General features: G+C 46.8%; 1 protein-coding gene across 2 annotated transcripts; it reads right to left on the bottom strand.

Annotated features, from left to right (window-relative positions):
• Window positions 1-5,938: 5,938 nt before the first annotated feature.
• On the bottom strand, window positions 5,939-16,582 carry HIGD1A (HIG1 hypoxia inducible domain family member 1A). Of its 2 annotated transcripts, none has more exons than XM_007432406.3 (4): window positions 16,431-16,582; window positions 10,321-10,416; window positions 8,654-8,788; window positions 5,939-7,688 (listed from the first exon to the last, which is right to left on the bottom strand). In XM_007432406.3, the coding sequence occupies exons 2-4, from the start codon at window positions 10,409-10,411 to the stop codon at window positions 7,633-7,635; spliced, it is 282 nt and encodes a 93-aa protein (XP_007432468.1). In that variant the 5' UTR covers window positions 10,412-10,416; window positions 16,431-16,582; the 3' UTR covers window positions 5,939-7,632. The 2 variants fall into 2 exon arrangements, with proteins under 2 accessions (XP_007432468.1, XP_025025074.1); XM_025169306.2 differs by lacking the exon at window positions 16,431-16,582 and adding an exon at window positions 14,803-14,918.
• Between the last annotated feature and the right edge of the window lie 5,880 nt (window positions 16,583-22,462).

Consider the following 22,462-nt stretch of genomic DNA (forward strand, 5'->3'; position numbering starts at 1 on the left):
CTAATACAGGCAGATCACAGTTAAATATCCCCCACCAGCATCTTCCCAAACCTCTCTTACACATCGATGGGATGGGTCCCACTTGGCAGTTCTCAGCTGCCCCGGTAGGTTGACCCTGTTTTGGAACCAGTCCAACCTGGTGATCCCTGTTCCTCACTGCAAACCCACATTGGAGTTGTTCACTGTAGCATCAGAGCTAAATCTGAGTTCTGCACAATGTCCCCTGACGAGCTGTTTGAGAGATGTGTTTATCTCAGGCCCTGTCATTTCACACAACTCAACTCAGGAAGAGAGAAAGGATGGTGCGAATAGAAGCAGATGAGTTGGGTTTTTAATGGGATGTGTCATGTCCATGGGAATAGGCCAAGATCATCCTTGCTCCTGGGTTCTGTTTCTAATTTTGCAATGACGCACATCAAAAGGGCTTGGTTGGTATTGAAGTTCACCAGATGTCACTGAATTAAATCTCCAGCAGAGGTAGCCACCATGGCCAAAGCTGAGCAATGCCACATAATTCAGTCATATCTGTTGGACAAAGGTGGTCCATCACTGGTTTAGATCATGGCCCCATGTTTCCTTTCAGTGTGGTTCAATATTGTCTCTTTATTCAGTTTTTGAATAGCCAGCTCTTCCTTTGCAGACCACACAGCTGCAAAACCTCTTCAGAACCAACTTCTCTAACTGGAATCGAGTTGCTCAATTCATTTGTCCCAGGAGAAACTACTGGTAGCCCCTCTCTTTGGGGAAAACGCTACAGAGGTTCATCAGGGATGTCCACAGGGAGGGTCAAGAAAGTCAATAGAGTGGGCCTAACCACATAATTGAAACCCCACCTTGTTTTACAAGCATTACATACACAACACGTGTGACAACGGGTCAGGGCGTCAGTCTTGCACTTGTGGCTCCCATCTTGACTTTTTTGATCTCTCACCCCTCCCAGACACCGTGGGATGTTGCTTCTCCTGGTAGCACCTGTGTTATTGGACAGTCTTCCACTTGAATCAAAGTTGGTCCCCACATGCTGTTTCGTTTCGTTTTTTACTTTGATGCTTTTGTATTATACCGAGGTTAATTTTTACTAAGGACGCTTTATGGCTGTGTTTCATGTCTGTAAATCGCTGAGAGATTAGGGATTATTTATTGCAGGTCATCAATGCCATAAATAAATATATTTAAAGCTGGATTATTTTTCTCCATTTTGGGGGGTGTGTGTGGCTCAACATCTTTTGGAAACCCAGATTGTTTGACTGTGATGCGGTGAACTCCGAGAATAGATTAAGTCAGGAACAGAACAAGTGTGCAAGGAACCAGGGAGGGTTGTACTTTTCCTCTGAAGTGAGGGATGATGAAAGAGACTTGGCAGCTCTTGCTGGATCTAAAAATGTTCTGCCCCACTGAAACCTTTCAGATAGGATGAGGAGTACGTTTCCTCTTCCTTCAGTACATACAGTAAAAATATTTCTTGATGAATGGGTACCTATAAACAGACTTTAAAACTCTACGACCTTCACACTCACAGAACTACATTTCTCTTCCGTTGGCTTCTCTGCCGGCGTGGAATTGTAAAAATTCAATTAGGAAGCAGTTCAAGTGACAGCCACTGAATATGGCAAGCCCAGAAGAAGGCAAGGCAGAACTCACACACATACAGAGCACAAATGCGCCCGTGCGCGGGTAAATGAAATAAACTGGTTTGGACAAGCAATCTGCGGGCAAGAGAGAGTTCACCATAAATGTAAATGGGGCTTGCTGTGTGTTTGTCCTCTCCTTGGACGATCCCCACTTCAGCCCCTTCTCACAAGGCGTTCCAGAAACATTCTTGTCGATAGTCTGATTTCTTTTCACCTAGATCGGTATAAGCAAATAAATAAAGCTGCTTCCAACACCGCACGACTGTCTACGTGAGCTTTCCCCCGGCAGGTACATGCCGGATTAGCTGGACTATCTCTCCCCCAACTCTCAGTCGGCAGGGCAGCTGTGATGGCCTGGAGTGCACGGACCTCATGCGGTTGGAAGCGACCCTGAGGCCACCCAACGCAACCCCTTACTCAGGGCCGGAATCCCTCTCGAAGCATGGCTGACAGATGGCCGCCCTCCTTGGCTTGAACCCACCCAGCGGAGTTACAACCCAACTCGGCGGCAGTCACCCGGTTTGGGAAGGCTGATCTGTCCCTTTCAAAGTTTGCTCAAACTCTCCCCTTTCCTCTGCTTGCCCCTTTCCTTTCCTTTGTTTAAGAGGCTTGCAAAAGCAGCCCAGGGGTCAGACGGAGGGAGCATCCGAGATGTGCAAAGCAACCTTTGCGTCCCACTGGCAGAGGCACTTTCCATGGGGAAAGGCGCTCTTGGGACACGGAGGCGTCTGCAAGGTCTGGGGATTTTGCCCAAAGGACGGAATCTGTGTTGGGTCATCACACCCGAAGCTCCACCCCTTTTCTAAGGGCCTGCAATGTCATAAAAGGGACGGACCTCGCAGGGCAACACTGCTTTGATCATCTGCCCTGCTTCCCTCCCCCCCAGAATGCTTCTGGGTACACACCACATGGCCAGCATGTGCCACTCCAGTGGGTGGCATGCTCCAATACTTCATCGGATCATAGAATGCAAGGGTCAGAGCCGTTCTGGGAGATCAACTAGTCCAGGGTTTCTCAACCTCATCCACTTTAAGATGGGTGGACTTCAGCTCCCAGAATCCCCCACCCAGCATGCTGGGAGTTGAAGTCCATGCATCTCTAAGTGGCTGAAGTTGAGGAACACTGATCTAGTTCGACCGCTACAGCAATCTGCCTGTCTACATAAGCAGCCACGTTATGCTTTGAAACAAAGCCAGCATCTCACAGGGGAACGGTCAGCCTTGCGAGGTAGTCCAGACAAGAAGCACACCCAGGAGTACTAGCTCTATCTTTATTGTAAGGTTACATTAACAGAGCCTTGCAAGTCTGAAAGAAGATCTCTCCCCCTCTCGCCTTTACAGCCCAAGAAACTAGGGAGGGCCCCTTCTGGGACGCTTTCCACACTCCCAGTCCTTCTGAGGGCTCAGCTGCCTCTTATCTGTCTGTTGCCTAGTCTGTGGCTCTTCCTCCTGTCTCCCACATACCATCACAGGAACCCAACTGAAATTCCCTCGAGATGTTGAGGCAGTTTCCTGTCATCCAACGCCAACAGTTTTTGTACAGCACAATTGTCCAGGTTGGCAGAGAGGGGTAGAATTGTTCTCCACCGTACCTGCAGGGCATCAGATTGGGGAACGGAGGCATAGAGGACTGGAAGTTCAGAGAACAATTCAGCCTGTGTCTACCTGGAATTGTCTACATCCTGTGGGAAATCAGTAGATCTCACTCCTAGACGGCAGCCCGTGTTGGCAGATCAAGCGATTAAGGGTGATAAATGCAGCAGAGCCGTGCTAATCCTCTCTGCATTGTCCCAGTTTTGGCATAGGTGCTGCCGAAATGAGGCTAGGGTCGATATTTCAATGTTATGAGATTCCTAGTTTTGATCTAATTTATTATTGCCTATAAATTTAGTTAGTGATTTATATTGACTTAACCTGGTTTAAAGCTTAACGGCACTTTTTAATTTTTCTTTTCAAAAGGGACAGTGTACGTTTCATTATTTTATAAATAACTAATGATTTATCAAAACACTGTCATCGCCACGACCTTTTAGGTCCCGTTTACTTCTTTGTGCCTTACCAAATTGTACTTTACTCTTTCAATTTTGTTACCCATCTTTTATGTTTCATGGTTTGCATTCTTTCTTTAAAATATTTAATTAAAAGAGAGAGAGAGAGAGAGAGAGAGATCAATCCAACGAGGTCTGGCATGGAAATGATAAGTACAGTAGATGCAGCATCCCCTCTCCCTATGGTAGCAGAGACCCCAGGGGTTCCCAGTACAAATTGCTACCCAATCTAAAATAGAAGCAAAATAATTCTGCTCCTGCACCATCATTGTGCACCGCTTGAATGGGCAGACCTATCTGGTTTTGCTTCCGTATTTTATGGATTTAGCACCTCTTTGTTGGCACAAGGGACGTTGTTCTGCCCTGCAGTAACACGACGGTCCTTGATCGCCCCCTTCCAGCAAATGTTTAAAAGCCACCCTATATAAAACACCGTTCCTGGTAGAGGGGTTTGAGCCCCAGCAATGATGAATTCCTGTACCCGATGAATCCCAGCAAGCAGGAGCTCTCCACCCAGGCAGCAGGAATAGATTCCAGGGGGTCTGTGAACTTGAACTGGGGAAAAAAGGCAACTTTATTTTCACTAACCTCTAACTGAAATTCAGCTTTTCATTCAATAATGGAAGTAGGCGACGGAGTCATTCATGCCTTTTAGACTCTCCAAGTGTTTGCTAGTTTCCATAAATCTCTCTCTAAAATTATTCTACCATAAAGAGGAATAATGTCTTGTTATGGATTTAATGGATTCATAAAGAAGCACAGAGATTACTAAATGACCTAATTGTTATTTTTTTAATATTTTGATCATAATTGCATTGGGCATAATTGGTTTCCGTTGTCATCCAGTTGCATATCCATGCATTTTATTTTATGCGTTGAAATATATTTTTCTGAAAAGGAGTCCATAGATTTCACCGGCCTCTTGACAGGGTTTATGGGATAATAAGGTTAAGTGCCAAGAAGGATTAAACTGGTCATACTCTGCCTCCTGGTGGTAAGATAACGTGAGAAGCAAATACGTGTAGCTCAGGGTTGGACTGTGGCGTCCGTGGGGGCTCTCCGAGCTTGGCTGTTTTCTTACCTGGCTAGGTCACCTCTTCAGTGCTGGAATGGGACGGGGTTTGCTCTCTGTTTCTATACTGCGGCATGCCCTGCCAGTGTTGGTGAGGGTGGGGTTTTTATTTTCTTCCTCTGGTAGTTCCTTGATTAAGGTATATTGTTTACTGCTTGTATGTCTGGTGGTAATCTTGGTGTTAATCTCTGCTTATCTGGGTGATGATTGCTGGTGAGGAGATGTTCTGGTCTTTTAAGACTATGAGCCCATTCTCTTCCCTGCTGATAATTTGGTTTGGAACATGGAGGCACGAGAGGAGTGCCAAAAATTGTTTAATTCTGCAGTACTCATAATTTTAATTTTTCTCCATTATGGGGCGGGAAAGGTTCTGGGCATTGCATTTTAGGAAGGACATGGGCCAACTGCGGGGTGTCCAGAGGAGAACCACCAAGACAGCGCAGGGCCTGGAAGGAAGAACTCTGCGGCACTGAGGAGATTGCAATGGGGCGGAAAGTGGGGCGGACTCCAGGGGAGTCAGCAGGTTTAAACTATGAGGAAGCAGTTTTCACCTGGACCTCAGGAAGATCTCCCGAACTGTAAGAGCCAGCAGCTCAACCGCGGAACAGAGGCCTGTACCGGTCAGGGGATTGGCCCTGATGACCTCCAAGGCCCCTTCCCCCTTTCCATTCTAGGAGTCTATGATGCACCACGCTCACATACGGTGGAGCAACTTGCACCGGAGGTTGTGTGAACACTGCCTCTATCAAGGCGCCCTTTTGAGGGCCAGGACGAAGCGTTCTGGCTGGCTTGGGCGGCAGTGGGCACGGGGAAGATGCAGTCAACAGGGACAGAATCTCCCGGGCTGGCAGAAAGGAGAGCCTTGGAGCTTTTTTGTGTGGGTTTAAAACAACATTAAGCCAATTTTGCACCTTCCATTACAGTTTTCTATTGCTTTGCCCGCAAAATGGCGGAATATGCCACCAGGGCCTCCCTCTTTAGCACTAGGGTGTCGGAGGACCCAGAGATGTTTGTAAAGAACATCAAGAGCGAGATGTGCCCACTCCTCCAAACATCTCTGCAGTCACATCTTAGCTTGCTATTGGCTACCCGATACATTCCTATCTTGCCAAAATAATATCATATAGGAAACAAGATTTCTCCCACCCTCTCTCTTATGATCCATCCTAGTGAAAGACTCCAATGTTGTTTGACACGTGCTCTTTATTTTTCCAATTTTGCTGCTGCTGAAAGCCCACCCTACGTGCGGGCACCACGACCAAGATGAAGTAAGCAAAAATAAACACTCAAAGACTGCACAGAACAAGAGACCACGCAAACCAGCTGAGTTACCAATGTTCTTACATACACTGTTTAATAAAATCAGCAACACTGGGTTGAACTCACATTGGGCTGGACAGCAGCATTCGCACCACAATACAACCAAGGGATAGCAAGCACCTTGTGGACAGACAGGATTTTACAGACCTGCTTTTCGCACAGCTGGGATGCCCACCCATAAACTCTTAACATGATGGTGATGTCTGAAGATTATAGACCCACAGCGAGGACATTTTCTAAACATGCGATAAAAGAATATAATAAGGCAGGATTTCTTTACCCCCACCGTGCCTGCCCTGCCCTCTGTGTAAGTCACGACGCCCTCCGCCTTTAGGGGAGGGGCACAGATGGAGGCAGAGACAAGTTTCAGCCACCTCCCAAAGGCAGAAGCAGCAATTAAGGGCCTCTACCGCCATCAGCTTGTGCGTCAAAGATTTCCATCCAATCTGCTACATACAGGTTTCTTCCACATAAAACATCACCTGTACCAAAATACTTAAAAAAAGGAACATGATGTAGAACTGTCCGCAGGGTGCGGTCAAAATACGATGGCAGCCGTGACATTGCGACTGAAGCTCTGCCACTTCTTAGGTGCATTGCAAGAAACCTTTTTATGCAGGGCGCAGCTTCAGTTGCAACATCACGGCTGCCATTCTGACTTTTCTTTACCACATCCTGTGGACACCCGTGATGCCTATTTCCACGCACGCACACACATAGAATGTACAAATAAAAACATTAATGTAAGAAGCTGCCATGCCTTTTCTGGTTAAATAATTTAAACATTTATGGTTTAATATTGCGTAATAAATAAAACTGTAAATAGCTTCATCTATGGTTGAAGGCTCCTGTTCTAAGAGTTAGAATGCCCCATCATTTGTTCTATTATAGCCACAAAGGTGTTTTCTTCCCTGTGCAGTGGCACCTGTGTCACAAGCACACCTTTAGGTGAGAGCAACAGAATATCAAGTAACAAAGTGATACCACTTCAAAAAAAACACACACGCACATACACAATTGGGAGGGCATTTTCCAGGACACAACATTGGGCATCAGGGGTGTCACATGGATGCTCTTAGACAGAAATGGATTTAGAAAGCAAATTATTAGCATCGGCAGGTTGATCATTCGCTTTTTAAATCCATTTCTACCTAGCAGGTAAAGGTAGTCAAAACTTCCTCATCTCTGGGTGAAACACACACCAGATATGTGTCACCCTTCACTTTCTTGCCTGCTTTTCCAAATTATCATCTCTGAGGGAGGAAGTCTGGAGTTGCCTAGACCATAGAGCGCCAACGTGGCAAGTGTGTACAGTGAACATGGCTGTGATCTACCAAATGTCAATTTGTGCTCTTGGGAAAACCAAAAAAAAATTAAAAAGTGACTTTTGTCACCAACCATCTAATCTTAAGTAACTCTGGCAGCAGAGAAGGTTAGTTATGCTGTGTGGGAGAGGTACAAATTTAGAGCTATGCTCTTCTTTTTCACCGCAGCCTGTGTCAGCTGCCAAGCTATCGCTACAGTACAGAGGAACAGGAGAGGGGTGCGCTTCAATGGGGTTCCTAAGACTTGGGCTGGGGCTTCCAGACGTAATCCCGGATCATTGAATAGACCACACCTGGAAGACAAAAAAAAGGGGGGGGAACGTTAGCAACAAGGAGGGGAAAAGCAGCAACTTCGCTGGAAAAAGAAACTGGTTCACACCACAGTGTAAGGACAGCTCCATGAAAAATAGCCCCCAGCGCATATTCCAGATCTACCAGTTCTCTCCCTGAACAGGGAGGGGCAAATGTTTGTTGATTGGGGGGAGGAGGCAGAGGGCTGTTCTTTAAGCTATGCCAGGTCTCCTTTAGTCGCTATACTTTGTCTTCATTTAGCTTAGCGCGCTGTAGCTAGCAAAGATTCTCAGCAGTTTGCAATAAAAAGCTAATTTGAAATGCAGGCCGTGTCTGAAAGCAGTTAAAGTAGCAATCCAAACAAAGGAAGACAAGTAGAATCAATAATTAAAATTAGTAATTAAAGTCAGGAGCTAAAAGCTTCTCACAGAGAAATGTGTTTGCAGGCTTTTTTTTTAAAAAAACTGCTCTTTGTCTCAAAAAGGCATGAAACTACCTCACCCATTTCAGCAACTGTGAGCAAAGCAGTTCAGGCAGAAGCGCAACAGAGTGTTGATGCACGGGATCCGGCGGGGGTGGGTGGGCGCGCAAGCTGTCCAGCCCTCCTGGAGCAATGTAACTTAGGGAGAAGTTACCTGGCTGCACACTCTCAAACTATCATGTGCAATGGGGCAACGTATTGGGGAAGGTGCTTGGAGCGAAGAACAGGGCGCCCAGAGCAGAGGGAGCAGCACACAGCACCACTGCATTTCCACTTCCGTGCTAGAAGGGAGATGGGCTTGGGGCAGATGGCTCGCTTTATGACCCTGGAAATTGGGGTATAGCCCTTGGCCAGCTTGGGCTCTCTCTCAGGCACCTGAGCGAACAGGAACACACTTTTGCCAGGAAAACCATTCGCTCCACCTCCCCCCCAAGCCCAGCAGCCACGTCCCATCAATGCCACATCCTCTCCCACTTCAGGACTTACCACAAATTATACTCCCCACCACAAAGCCCTGGGCTGCCATACGTGTGTGGATCAGGTGAATAGACATTTTGGTGTTCCCTCTGTGCTTCAGTCGGTAGATCCCGTAGGCGGCTAGGCCTAGGAAGCCTGTCATACCTAGAAAAGGCACAGGAAGACTCATTAAGGCTTCACCAGGTCTGGAATCCCCAACTGCCACTCTTTGCAATGCCCTCAACAGAACTGGATGAGAACTGCTGAGGAGGGGGACAAGAGGGGACCTGTAATTCAAAAGACAGCTGAGGCTCACAGAAAACAGGCTTTGCTAGGCTGTCGGAATTTGAGAGACTTTCCTCCCAAGCGTCTGAACTCCAGACACTTACACCCTCGATCCGCAAATAGCTTCTGAAATACCCCTGACTGTCAAAAGTCAGAAGGCCTGATGATTCCTGGAGCCAGAACTGAACCAGCAGACTCAGGAACCTCCCTGGCTAACAACTAAGGAATTTGCTTCCATGTTATCTTGACTGTAGGCTGAATCGAGGGCCAAGCGCAGTGCCAGATCTTTCCCCACAGCCAAGTTCAGTGGGGCCTCAGTGCTGGATTCCCTCCTGCTCCTCATCTGGTCAAGAGCCGGAAACTGCGATGGGCCAGCAGGACCCAGCCAGATAACCTGGGCCAACTTTTCCAAACCCTGAGCCTTCCGGATGTTTGAAATTAGAAACTCCATAATTTCCAGGCATCGCAGCTGCCTGGGAATGAGGAGAGCTGTGGTCCAACTCTGTGGAGGGTCCCAGGATAAGGAAGGCATTGCAATCTCTTGAAGGGGAGCATCAGCTATGGAGTGATCCCAATTTCTTTTTTTGAACTTAATCAGGGTTGTGCAGGCCAGCTGGGAGCACTGTCAAAAACTTTCCTTCCTGTTTTGTCTGCACAGACCCATGGGGACCACCGCAATGCTGCAAAGTTTGAAATCACCGGGTGTCCTACTTTCCATCTCTACTTGCTGCCATTATGAGTTAAAGAGTCACAGTCCCTTTGGGATTGCCCTGCTAGCTACTCACACCTAATTACCTCTTGGTACAAATTAAAATGTAATTATTAATGGGGATATACTTACTTCTTGCATTACCCTAACCCAATGAAAGGATCCCTTTTAATTACTGGAGGGGGTCATATGAGTTCATTTATCATTTGAGGGGGCCCCACGCTGCAAAGTCTGAGAAGCCCCACACTCTTGGGCTCAAAAGGGCTTGGATATCTTGTGTTGGGAGGGGTGTGTGGACCCTAGCCACGTCTTCACATCTTGCACGAATCAGGCCAGCATGTTAAGCCATAACACATTTAGCAATTGGCCTTTATAAACCTGGGTTAAACCCCAGGCTTTAAATTGCTGGGGTATGTGTTTATTCTGGGACAGGCTAAGAGAAATGCTGAGCACAGATACAGACAAATCCATGGAATGAAGGGTTAGAGACAGAAAAGAGAAATGTCCTTCGCTTGACGTGGCAGGGGATATTTTACGAGTATTTCCTGCTTAGACTACCTGTGGTCTATTGTCTATATTCACACCTATTGCCCAATATCTTGAGCAACTGTGTATCTTCCAGGAATCCACCTGAGAAGCAACTGCAAAACATGCCAGCGTCAGACCAGAGACGAGACAGACAGACAGTCAGAGACACACGTACCGATTGGGACGAATGGCATTTCCTGGGATTTTCTGAGCAGCTTTGAACTTGCGGTGTTGTCATAGGAAGGAAAGTCTGAACTGGACGCCATGTTAACTGCAAGGAAACAAACGAATTAAAGGTCACGGGGGGGAAAAAAGGCTTTCAAAAATACGGCTACCTGCTTGAGCACAAACATCAGAAAGTTTTGCTCAGAGAAATCTAATGCTTCGGAGTCTTATCAATAATCCAACCCACCGGTATCTCAAGGAATGTTTTCCGAGGAAGTCCAACCAAAATCCAAGGCATGCCGTTCAGAAATGATCTCCTTGGGCCTGGGTTTAACAGTACGCCCTCCCTCCTTAGAATTAAGGGATCTGAAGTCCAGCATATTTAAAAGGCACCGGATTGAAGGTGGCTGCCTTAGTTAACAAACCACCACCTAACTTCACAAGGCACAGAATAGCCCTTATAAGATGGGGAATGAGTGTGTGTGTGGGGGGGGGGGAGACTGAAATAGGGCATTCTCTCCCCAGTGATTTCCTTGCTTTGGATTTAGAAGCTGGTGAGACAGACATTCTGCTGCTTTTCCATTCACTGGCTCTAGAGATGATTTTTTTTCATTAATGGGCTTATTGCCTGCATTTGTTAAACATTCTTAGCATTAGATCCATCCTCTCTGCCCACCAAATGGTTTCCTTCGTGGTGCAGAACAGAGGAGGGATCACCTAGTGGCCTACTTTCCAGTTCAATTCTGTTATCCTTATGACCACAAAAGGGTTAAAGCTGAAATAGCTAAAGGCTATTCACTCCCCTGGGGGCAGGGTGTCCATGCTGATTACCCACAGAATTGCTTCCTCTAGCTCAGGAAAGTTCTGGCCAGATAGATAAACAGCTTAAATCCTTGCCTGTTTATCTCTCTCTCTCCCCTCCTACCTTTTATCCCATTTTGTCAGTTAACTGATTTGGATATTTGCTGATGCTTAATCAACAAACATCCAGCTGTATTCCTTGCTAGCTCTGATCTGGATCTAGGGACTGACCAGGAGTGCACTTGGGTGCAAACTGAACAGGAAACGACCCCCAGGAATTCTCTAACCGCCCCCCCTCGTTCCATAGACATTTTCTGGAAAGGAGGAGCAGAAATGTTTAAATAAGCAAAACTGCATGTTAAGGCTTAACTTGCATTTGCAGCAGGTTTGTGGCATGTGCCATCGTTCTTTCGTAAGGGAAAGTCGAATTGCAACCCCCCACCCCCCGCTTCACTGTATTCATCCTGGATAGGAGCCTTTCCCAACCTGATCCTCCCAGGGCTGGAGGGTATAAGGAAAAGGTCCCACCCGCCCACACTCTCTTTAGCACAGAAGAGGTCCTTTAACTGACAGAACCCAGAAGTGCCTGCTCACGCTGGGCAGCACGAGAAACACCCCACCTCTACAGCCCACCCTCCCTCTAGAGCAGTGTTGTCCAAACTTGGCCACTTTAAGATGAGTGGACTTCAACTCCCAGAATTCCCCAGCCAGCCATGGGGTGGGGAAGTTTGGACAACACTGCTCTAGATCCACCTGTCCCAGCTGCAGACTTTGTAGGAGGACAGCTGTGTTAGTCGACGAAAGCCAAACATCAGGAGTCTGGTTGCCCCTTTTCTGACTAGCAGATGGAATGAAAAGGCAGAAGCTTTCATGAGCTGCACATGGTGCCCTTGAACAAAATGTGGAAGCCTCTGGGGGAAGATGGGCAGCATAAAAAAATAAATAAATAGCTGGAAAAGATGCAACCAGACTTCTCCTAATTTGGGGCTGCTGAGTCTTCACCAGCACAGTTACCCCAAAAGAGCTAAGCCCGCTATTATTGCCAAGAAACATTCACCTTACACCGCACACACCCACTAGTCTGCCTTCCCCTCACATACTGAGGAAATTTGCACAAAAACTTATTAGAAGTAGATATAAGTGTGCATCTATGGGAGGAAGCAATGCAGCCTGGAGATCTAGTCAGAGCTCAGGGCTCGCACTCAGGATATGAATGGGTATGGGACCATCCTCCTCAGGCAGTGAGCTCACAAGGGCCTTGGGGAAGCCCTTTCTGAGGACCCCAATGGACTTTCCCATAGACCAGTGTTTCACAACCTCAGCAACTTTAACATGTGTAGACTTCAACTCCCAGAATCCCCTAGCCAGCGTCATAAAGTTTCTCAGCTGTAGTTGAGAAACGCTGCCATAAACAAAGGTCAGAGAGTTTCCCAAGTCATGGTTTGCAAAATAACTGAGGCCCTTGACGTGCACCCAAGGACCTCTGTGTAAAGTCCAACAATGTGACTAAAAGGTCAGGAGTCAGGGGGAGTAAATGGGGCAGAGGAGTCACACAGACTAATACAAGACCAGCAGGTGGAGCAGAGTTTTCAAAGATCAAGACGATGGGACCAAACCAGTGAGCAGGGCTCACAGACTCACAACATCTGAATGTGTTCCCATGGCCTCTACTCTAGAAGTTGTGAAAAGGAAACAAAAGGTTCCAGGAAGATTCTGAAACTTTGCGAGGACTGGGTGGCAAATCCAGCCTTTTGCATTACCATTAAAAAGGATCCAGGGGTAGGTGAGATAAAGATCCAGTTTACCCAAGGCTCCGCAGAACAGTCATGGCAGATGAGGAAAGGGCAAATCATACAGCATGCCCTCCAAAAAACCTTGAGATCCTCCAGCCAAAACTTGGCAGCAAAACAACTGATTTGTTTATGGCATAATTTTCATTTGGGCTGGTTTTAAGGGTGGGTTTGGGCGTGCAAGGCCTCCATGACATGCAATGTTCCCACCGCCACCCAACCTGGGAGGCAGTTTCAACCACTGACCAAAAGGAAGCTGTTCCTCCTCCAACTAGGCTGGATGGCCAAACTGCTTGGATATAAGGCCATCTCCTTTGTTACAGAAATGACCTTCAATCCAGTGAAGGTCACAAGGCTTCAACATGGCACACCAGAACTAATTAAGCTAGAATCTGCTGTATCTGTCTTCATTAGACATTCCTATTCTTTTACAGGCTCTTTGACATCTTCTATGGGCCAACAGTTTCCTACTGTCTTCATGATTCAAGGCAAAAGCTTCCAAGCCTGGGCCTCTAATACTTAAAGTGTGCAATAAATGCTTCAAGTAATTAGAAACCCACAATTTGGCTCTGCACAATTTCAGAACCAGAGATTAAATTCCATACTGGGACCTTCATATCTGAAGCATTCTCCAGTGAGGGGTCTAAAGACTGGGCAGCTGTAGTTGAGTAACCCCTTCCTTCTCTATCTGTAGCCTTAACGTGTCCTGAGAGATCTGCTACTACTAAGGACTTTTTTTCTTTAAAGTTACAGTATTCTGTGAACAGACACCACTCACTGTCAAAGAAGGGTGCCTGCTAGACCTCTGCAAGGTTTATTATTCTGGCATTGGTCTGTTCTATCTACAACCAACAGTGAAATCAAATCTTATTCTCCATCAATCTCAGGCAGACAAAGATCAGTCAGGTACTTCCAATACAGTAATACAGAATCGTTTGACCCCTGGGATCTGGGAAAAGAAAAAAAAAACCTGCGAAAGAAATTGGGGATAGGAGTGTAGAAAGAGAAGGAACTCTGCCAGTTAAATACACATTTTCATGTTCTCTTAAAAGAGAGATTCCGAAACTCTGTACCTTCAGTGATGCAAAGTTCAAACACTCTTAAACATATTAATAAACCTCCATTTTGTTCTCACGTGCATTTCCCAACTCTTGTTCCTTTTTTTGCCCACTAGTGAAAAATCTTATCCCCAAATGTTTTTGCCTACCACAGATAATAATTGATTGGTGCGATAGCCTTGTTGTGACTATACCCTGGATACATAAATTTGCAGAGAGCCAGTTTGGTGTAGCGGTAAAGGCACCAGACTGTGAATTCTAGTCCTGCCTTAAGCACAGAGGCAGCTGGGTGACTTTGGGCCAGTCACTCTCTTTCATCCCTTCGGAAGAAGGCATCCAGGGGAAAACATTTCAAAAAATCTTGCCAAGAAAGCTGCAGGGACTCTTAATTTATTTAATCAATTTATATAGCTGCTCGTCTCAAATACACAATTCTAGGTGGCTTACAATATTGAAACAAGTAAAAACACATACAAAAAATAAAACACACAGCAGCCAGGAAAAATTATAAAAGGCAACCATTAACATAACCAGGAGATGAGCTCTATCCAACACTCAGGCCCGGGGCTTAGGCACAGAACCAGCAGCCATCAGGAGTCAAGACTGACTGGAGGGACGCACCCCCCCCAAGAAACAAACAAACAACAACAAAAACCATAACTCTGCTGAGATAATCCTAACCCTAGCCCTTTTTTGGGAGGGAAAAATCGTGAGACAGCCGAAAGAAGCAGATGTAATCAACCGATGCACGAAATCCACTGGCTGGCAGAAACTTTCCGGCAGACAAAAAGACAACAAGAGCCCACTTCCCCTGCACGGCTGCTCCGGGCAGGTAGTTCTCACCATCCAATCCGTGACTTCACTTCCTGCCAACATTTCTGCCCCAATTTCATCAGATTCTCACTGTCCCGGATGTGAGCAATGGCAATTGCATCATTGGCAAAAGCGTTCTGCAGTCCCTCCCCAACTCCTGCTGCTCACATGATTGGTTAACTTCTGTAGGCTCTTTGCGCTGTGCCAATGACTTTAAAAACTCACCCCCAGAAACTCCACCTTCATAACGTCCTTGACTTCCTCCCTGTGTCTTCTCACCAGATCCCACCCAGCCCCTTTAACGAAGCATCCATTTAAAAGGGGAAAGGAAAGGAATAAAAAAGGACCTTAATCAAAGCATTCAGATGCCTCCTATTTTGGGGTGATTTCAGGAACTGGCCATCCAGCCCAGAAATCAAAGAGGTGTTCATTGGGCCAAACCTGAACAGCACAGAGGGCACACCGTGCTGGGGTGGGAGTGCCTGGTGCCAAAAAGTTTATTTCACTAAGTCACAACTATCCTCTCCCCAATTTTTAAAGAAGAGGGAAAAAGCGTTTCCTTGTAGCGGATTGAGAGATCTCAATATACCTAAAGGATTTTGCAAAGGAAGCAAAGCTTCAAGTATGTCACACCTTGCCATATTTTGCATACATATATTATTCAATTTATATATATATATATATATATATATATATATATATATGTATATATGTATACTATTTATTAATTGTATTAATTTATTAATCGTACACATTGAATATTTATTATTCTCTCTCTCTCTCTCTATATATATATATACATGAGCCAGTTTGATGTAGTGGTTAAGGGACCAGGCTAGAAACCGGGAGGCCACAAGTTCTAGTCCTGCCTTAGGCACAAAGCCTGCTGGGTGACCTTGGGCCAGTCACTTTCTCTCAGCCCCAGGAAGGAGGCAATGGCAAACCACCTCCGAAAAACCTCGCCCAGAAAACTGCAGGGATCTCTCCAGGCAATCTCTGAAAATTGGACACCATTGAATGGATAAAAAACACATATATTCATTATTCAATTTATACACACACGCATATATCTACACAGCATTATTACATAATAATTGTATATATTTTTTAATATAATATTTACAACAATAATACTATATACAATTATTATATAATAAAGTTATACCTATTATTACAATTTACAAGTTATAATAAATCGAACTAATAGAATATACACGCGCAGGACCGCACCACCGAGGAAAAAGCTGCCCCGGGAACGGGAGAAAGGCCAAGCCCCGCTTTCTTCGCAAGAGCCGCGCGGGGCGGCCGCGGCAGGCGCCCCCGAGAGCCGACACGCGGGCACGAAGGACCGCAGGGCGCCCACACGACCCCCTCGCCCGCTTCTCCCAACAGCCGCTTGAAAAGGCAGAAAATCCCGGCCCGGGTCTCTCAGCCGCCTGCCCAGTCCTTGCCCCCCCATCCCACGCAGCCGGGGATGATGGGAATCGCATCCCCCGCAGCCGAAAGGGAGAACGCGCCGGTTGGGGATTATGGGAGCGGTAGTCCCTCTCTCCGCCGCCCCCGGTGGATGGCGGGAGAGCTCCCGCGGCGCCGCCCGTGTCCCCTCGGCCGGGCCGCCTCGGCCGGGCCGCCCCGCCCCCGCGCCCACCTCCGGGTACCTTCGGTTTGTCCTCGCGCTCGCCGGCCGGCTTCTAAGCGACGGGAGGAGCTCGCGGCCTCAATTCTTTCTCCTCCGGCCCCCGCCCCTCAGGCGATGACGCGTTCCCCCTTCTGCCCCGCCCCTTCCGCTCCGTGGCGGGCGTTCTCAGCAGAACGCGGGCGTTTCGGCCAGAAAGCCCTTCGGCCTTAAGTCTTTCGCCTCGCCTCCCCTCCCCGTCTCATTGATGTCATCGCAGCTCCTGGCCAATCGGGTGGCCTCGCTTCCTGCCACGGTCACAAGGTTGCCAAGGCGACAGGAAAAATGGAATGTGACGCAATAGAGGCCCTTTTCCCCTTCTCTCCCTCTTTCGCGGGCGGACGAGTTCGGAGAACCCGCGAGACCACGCAAAAAGCGAATCAAGGTGGAGGGTTCGCCTGCCATCCTCTGACCATCCAGCATATTGTGTGAACGCAGCCCTTATGCAAAAAGGAAAAAGGCTCGGAGGCAGGGTGGACTTCACTCTGGTTGGTGGACCTGTGCGCCTTCGTGGATTGTGTGAACCCAGCTTGTGTGCTTAATGCCCCCCCTCCCCCACTGGGTGTAGGCAGACCCAGGAACGGGCTAGTTCCTTTGCCGGGTTAAGCGTGTCCTGTGAATGCTCACTGGCAGTGGTGCAGGAGGCGGCGAATGATTGGCTGGATGAAAAGCAGTCAGCCTGTGTGACAACCGCACAATCGAAGCAGCCATCTTGACTTTTTGGACCCCCCTTTGGATGCCTCTGAGGGGCATCGAAGCTCCTCATTATCCCATCACCTCAGGTCCTGGTGGCTTCCTTGGGAAGGTTTGCCCTCAGCTTCTGCCAGGTTCCCTTCCCAACTGCCCAGTCTCTCCCACCACCCAGGGCCTTCCTGGTGGCCCCCCTTCCCATCTGAGCTCTAGGCAGCTTCCGCCCTGCCTGGGATGGGAAATCAGCTGGCTCCCAGTTGCCACCTCAGCTGGGCTGAAACCTCCCTCAATGGAGCTCAGTGCCTGGTGGCTTTGTGGCCCTGTCCGCGGAGTTTTCTCAGCAGCAGGATCCAAGAGCTTCGAGCTTCCCAGCGCAGCTCCTGGTGGTCTCCTCTCCAAGACTGAACCAGATCAGCCAAGTCACCCACTGCTGATGGAGGTAATTGTATTAACAGTTCTTCCTTTAAAGCCAATCCTTACAAATAGGAACTAGCCAAGCCAGGTCCGTCCCTCGACAAGTAGATTTGGGTGAAAATTGGGTTCTCACAGCATTTTTTATAGATATTTCTTCCACGCCTCCTAAAATTTTCACCAGCTGGGGTAACAAAACTGTCCCATTTCTCTCCTCCTCCTCTGCTGCCAACCAAGAGTTGAAAGAGGGAGGCACTTTAGGCTTGATTTTATAGGATTATGAAATTTTATGAAATACATAGGCTGCCCCAAACTGTTACAACACGGGGTACCTTACAAAACACAATAAAAATACAGTAAAAACACTGGTGATGATGAGGATGAGGATGATTTGATTTAGGAGCTGCCTCTGGGCAGGTCACAGTTAAAAAACAGAAAACAATAAACAGAAAACCCTATGCATCCAGACAACCCCACTCCATGTATGAAAACACAGCTGATACATCAAAGGTCTGGAAAAAACAATCATTTAAAAAAACAGCATCACCCCAGGAGTCTATTATCCACTCTTTTAAGGTTTAATAGGGTCAACATGGGGCCATACAATCTTGGGGGAAGAGGAAGGAACAGTGTTCCAAAGGGCAGGCACCATGACAGAAAATAACCCATAATTTGCATTACTGTATGCAAATATCATAATATATCTTGCCCAGGTTGTAGCCATCCCATAAAGATAATACCTAGTAAACATGTTTTCAGAATAATGAATTCTGCGTTTTTCTTCTGGACAGGATGAGCTGATCTTGTTTGCGCAGCCTTTGGACTTCATTTGTAATTATTTCACTGTTGTTCTGTCTCTACCATGAACGCGTACGTATATGGAAAGCAAGCCAGTGTATACACCCCCCCTCACAAGATGTTCGTGGATCAAAGAAAGTGGCCATTGGTCCTTAAAGCATCGCTTTAGATTGGTTTTACTAAACTATATTCTTTTGTTTAACATGTTGTCCGGACTTGGCCTTGGGCTTTGTAAACCATGATTATTCACGGGGGTAGGTGTTTTTTTCAGGGCTTCCCCCCCAGTTTAAATCCTACATCAGCCAAGCCACGCTATGCATCTGATGAAGTGAGCTGCAGCTCATGAAAGCTGGTGCTTTTTAATATCATGTGTTAGTTGGAAAAAATTCTTCTACTCCTTCTGATTTTTTGCCACCACAGACTAACATGAGTCTCCTCCTAGAATGCCTGTAACTAGTCAAGGCATACTTGGGTAAAAACGCAGCTACTCGCTGCCTGAACTCCTGAACAAAAGGTGAAACACAAATCGGACAAATAAATAAATGCAAACATTTGGGAGATGCCTTTGGGACAACATCAGCATGCTAGAAGTATTGCAGCCAGCTGATTCAGAAATGGGGGCAATGATGCACAATACCAACTGGAAACTGGCAGAGGTAGGAGGGAAGTTTTTTCCCACCATTTCAGTGCTTGACCTTGGCCTGCTTTCTAGAAGCAAGAGCGAAAGAAAAGCAAATGTTCCTGCTTTGCATGCAAGGGGCTTCCTCGGACGCTCTTGTTCTGCTGTCGAACCTGGCTTCCAGCCGCCCAGAAGCTGCGATGCACCATTAAGCGTTCTCCGATGTATCCTCCTCCACCCCTTCTGCTCTGGCTCGCGGCTTTAATGCTTGAACAGGGTTCCAGCAACAGGGAGGCCTGGATGTTCTCAATGGCTTTTCGTTCAGCCGTTACACAACAGGAGAAATGACGGGCAAAGCAAGCGTGTTCCTCCACACTTACTGGTGTGGCTCACCAAATATTGATCTTTTGTTTCTCAAGGGTTTTTGTCTGTTCGAGATACTCAGAACAAGGATGGCCCCAGAGCTTAGCGGGTTGTGCTGTTACGTCAGTGTTTAATCACATGCTTTTTTTTTGTGAAGAACCCACACCGTTTTAAACAATACACATACCACACTAATGAAAGTCACCCAGCCCCCTCTTTAACCCTCTATTTTGTCTTTATCTAACCATATTAAAACTGTTAAGTAGCCTTTTACATTGTAAAAGCAAACATTTTGATTTAGGTTGGTAACTTATTTTTAATGCTGATTTTTAGAGGGCTCTATTGTATCTCGTGTCAGCATTAATTTTAGCAAGGGGCAGCTAGCTCGAAGGCTTTGATTTCTTATTTTTCTATAGTTTTCAACCTTTCATATTATAAGGGATCTCTTTATGCGAAATTTATTCCTCCTTTGCTCAGAAGCCATTTTTGGGCTGTGGTGGCAATTTAATTCTGTGCTTGTGCTGTCCTTTCACCTCAAAGGTACTCCCCATCTTTTTTTTTTTTCCTTTGGCAATCAGCATATGGGTAATAAAAAGCAGAGATGAAAGGGCATCTTTTACAGTTTTAGTGCTAAATCCTCTATTCTTGCCATGCCTAAGCAGAGGTCACCTACCAATAGATCATTCCCCTGGCATTTTTAGAAAATAGAGTTCATCTTGAAGACAGAAAGCAGAAAGTCAGGAGATTCCACAGGTTGAAATCAAAGTCCCAGGGGTTAGCTTTATATTCCACCTTTGTTAAGGAGCTCTATACAAAGTACCTACTTCTTTAGTTGTAATCTTAGTTTTATTGTGACTTAGTGTGCTAGGCCAGCCCAACATATTTGGTTAATTTATTGACTGATTATCTGCCATCAGCAACCCTATGAAGCAGGCTGGGCTGAAAGGGAAGGAAATCAAAGTCCCCAGAGAGCTTCTTCCATGGCTGAGGGGAGACTCAAACCTGGGTTACCCTGTGGCCAATCCAACACCTTTTCTATGGTACCACACCGGTTAGTCCAGCTTCTTGTGTTCCACCATGGGCAAGCAATCCCCTCCCTTAACTCACATTATTTGTGTGATGACACAGTCGATGTCACTTGATCCTCTACGGTTCCCCATGCTTCCTGTTCCTCCATCCTGTTTAGACCGTGTGAGGGTTCTTGGCTTTCCAAGGACGGGCCACACCACAGCGTAGCAGGTCTGTACACAGTGCTTTGTTGCAGCACGCTCCTTCCCCAACGACAAGCTATTGCTCTCCACCCTTCTAGGCTTTGCAAGGGGATGCTGCCATGCAAATATGTCTTTAATATTCAGTCCGTTAATACTTAGTCCAAACAGAAGTCTCAAAGTCTGTAAAAGGCCATACGACCTTTGCCTTCTTCCAAAAGTTCTTGCACTAATTGGGGTGAGGTGCTATCTCAGAGTGGTTGCTCCTTTTCTAGTTGCTGTAGAGTTCCCAGCCAAGCTTCAGGCAGGAATCCCACCAGGACAGGCTGCTCACCGTGCCTTGTGGTCCTGGCAGTTGACTGACAGTTCTCTTGCCTGCCTGTAGTATCTGCCTCTACTTCCCCATTTGCTTCCTGCTTTCTTATCTCCGTTTCTCCTACACCCACACCCACTCTTAGCGTTTGTTTTTCCAAGCTAAGGGCCTGGGTGGGGTGAGGCCGCTTCTGGAAGTCTGCACGTCCTTGAAAACGCCAGGGTGCGGCTCCGTTATCATAGGTGGCCTTGAAAACGCCAGGGCAGGGCTCAATTATTACAGGTAGCTGGAACGCCGGCGGGGATGTTTGGGAGTACAGTTGTGAGTAAATGAATGCATGGGGGAAATGGGGCGGGAAGCGTTTTTGGCAGGGTGCAACTGCTTTTCCCAAGTGCAAAGAGCGATCCCAGCTTCATTCCCTCACAGATCACCTTGGTCATCTGCACATCAGCTGGGAAGACACACTAACCAGGTCAGGTGAAGCCCTCATGGCCATGTTCAAAGTTTTCTCAGCATTGTGGACTTCTCAAGGCAGCTGGGTCTTTGCATTGATTGACTGATTATGTGCCATCAAGTAAGTGTCGACTCTTACTAACCACATAGATCAGTGTTGTCCAAACTTGGCCACTTTAAGATGAGTGGACTTCAGCTCCCAGAATCCTGGGAGCTGAAGTCCACTCATCTTAAAGTGGCCAAGTTTGGACAACACTGACATAGATTTTCTCCAGGACAATCTGTCCTCAACCTGTCCTTCCGGTCTTCCAACAGTGCACCCATTGCTGCTGTAATTGAGTCCATCTACCTTGCCTCTTCTCTTTCCTTCCACCTTTCCCAGCATCAGAGCCTTCTCCAGAGAGCTGGGTCTTCATATGATGTGTCCGAAGTTGGATAATTTGAGCCTGGTCATTTGTGCCTTGAGTGAGAACTCTGGGTTGATTTCTTTGATAACCCATCAGTTTGTTTTCTTGGCTACCCATGGATATTCCTGAGTGTTCTCCAACCCCAAAGTTGAAAAGCATCAATAGTCTTTTTTTGTTAATTTGTAGTTCAGTGTAATATATGGATCCAGAAAATGGGTTAATTTGGTAACTACATGAAACGTGAGAATTCCAACATCTTGTGCAGGACAGATGCCTTATATTCATTTGGGGTTAGGTGAAAAACTCCTTTTACTGTTTTAAATCTCATTCCATTAAATTGCAATGGTGAAACATCTCAATTTGAATTGTCTCTGAAGAAGCTGCCTTCATCTTTTCTGGCCCAAACGCAAAAGGTGTGTGTGTGTGTGTGTGTTAAATAGTCCATTTTGCCACTGTTTTCCCTATTCATACTCCCAATCTCCAAAAACTGGTTTTGCTTAAATATGTCAAGCCTAGTTTGGACCTTAGAATACTGCCACTGGGAAAACCATAAAGCATTTATTGTAAATCTGCAATCCAAATACTCCGAAAAGCCAGTTTGTGACGTTTGCAAGTTGCCACAGAGAAGTACAAGTTGCTTAATTTGACTTTTGTGACCTGGAACACTCCAAACACAGTGAGGCTATAGAAGTCTCTGCTAGCATGGCCATGGTCCTAGCAAATCCGGAGGTCACCAGTTAGGGAAAGGTGAGA

The sequence above is a fragment of the Python bivittatus genome, unplaced genomic scaffold, assembly GCF_059951505.1.
Source record: "Python bivittatus isolate LINGU-HERP-01145 unplaced genomic scaffold, Pbiv_v1 ctg000610_np1212, whole genome shotgun sequence".
Lineage (NCBI taxonomy): Eukaryota > Metazoa > Chordata > Lepidosauria > Squamata > Pythonidae > Python > Python bivittatus.

Coding starts and splice junctions, on each gene's coding strand:
- HIGD1A (XM_007432406.3), bottom strand. CDS start 10,411: ATGGCGTCCAGTTCAGACTTTCCTTCCTATGACAACACCGCAAGTTCA. Junction 8,789..10,320: donor AATGCCATTCGTCCCAATCG/GTACGTGTGTCT, acceptor TGCCTTTTCTAG/GTATGACAGGCTTCCTAGGC. Junction 7,689..8,653: donor GGTGGGGAGTATAATTTGTG/GTAAGTCCTGAA, acceptor TTTGTCTTCCAG/GTGTGGTCTATTCAATGATC.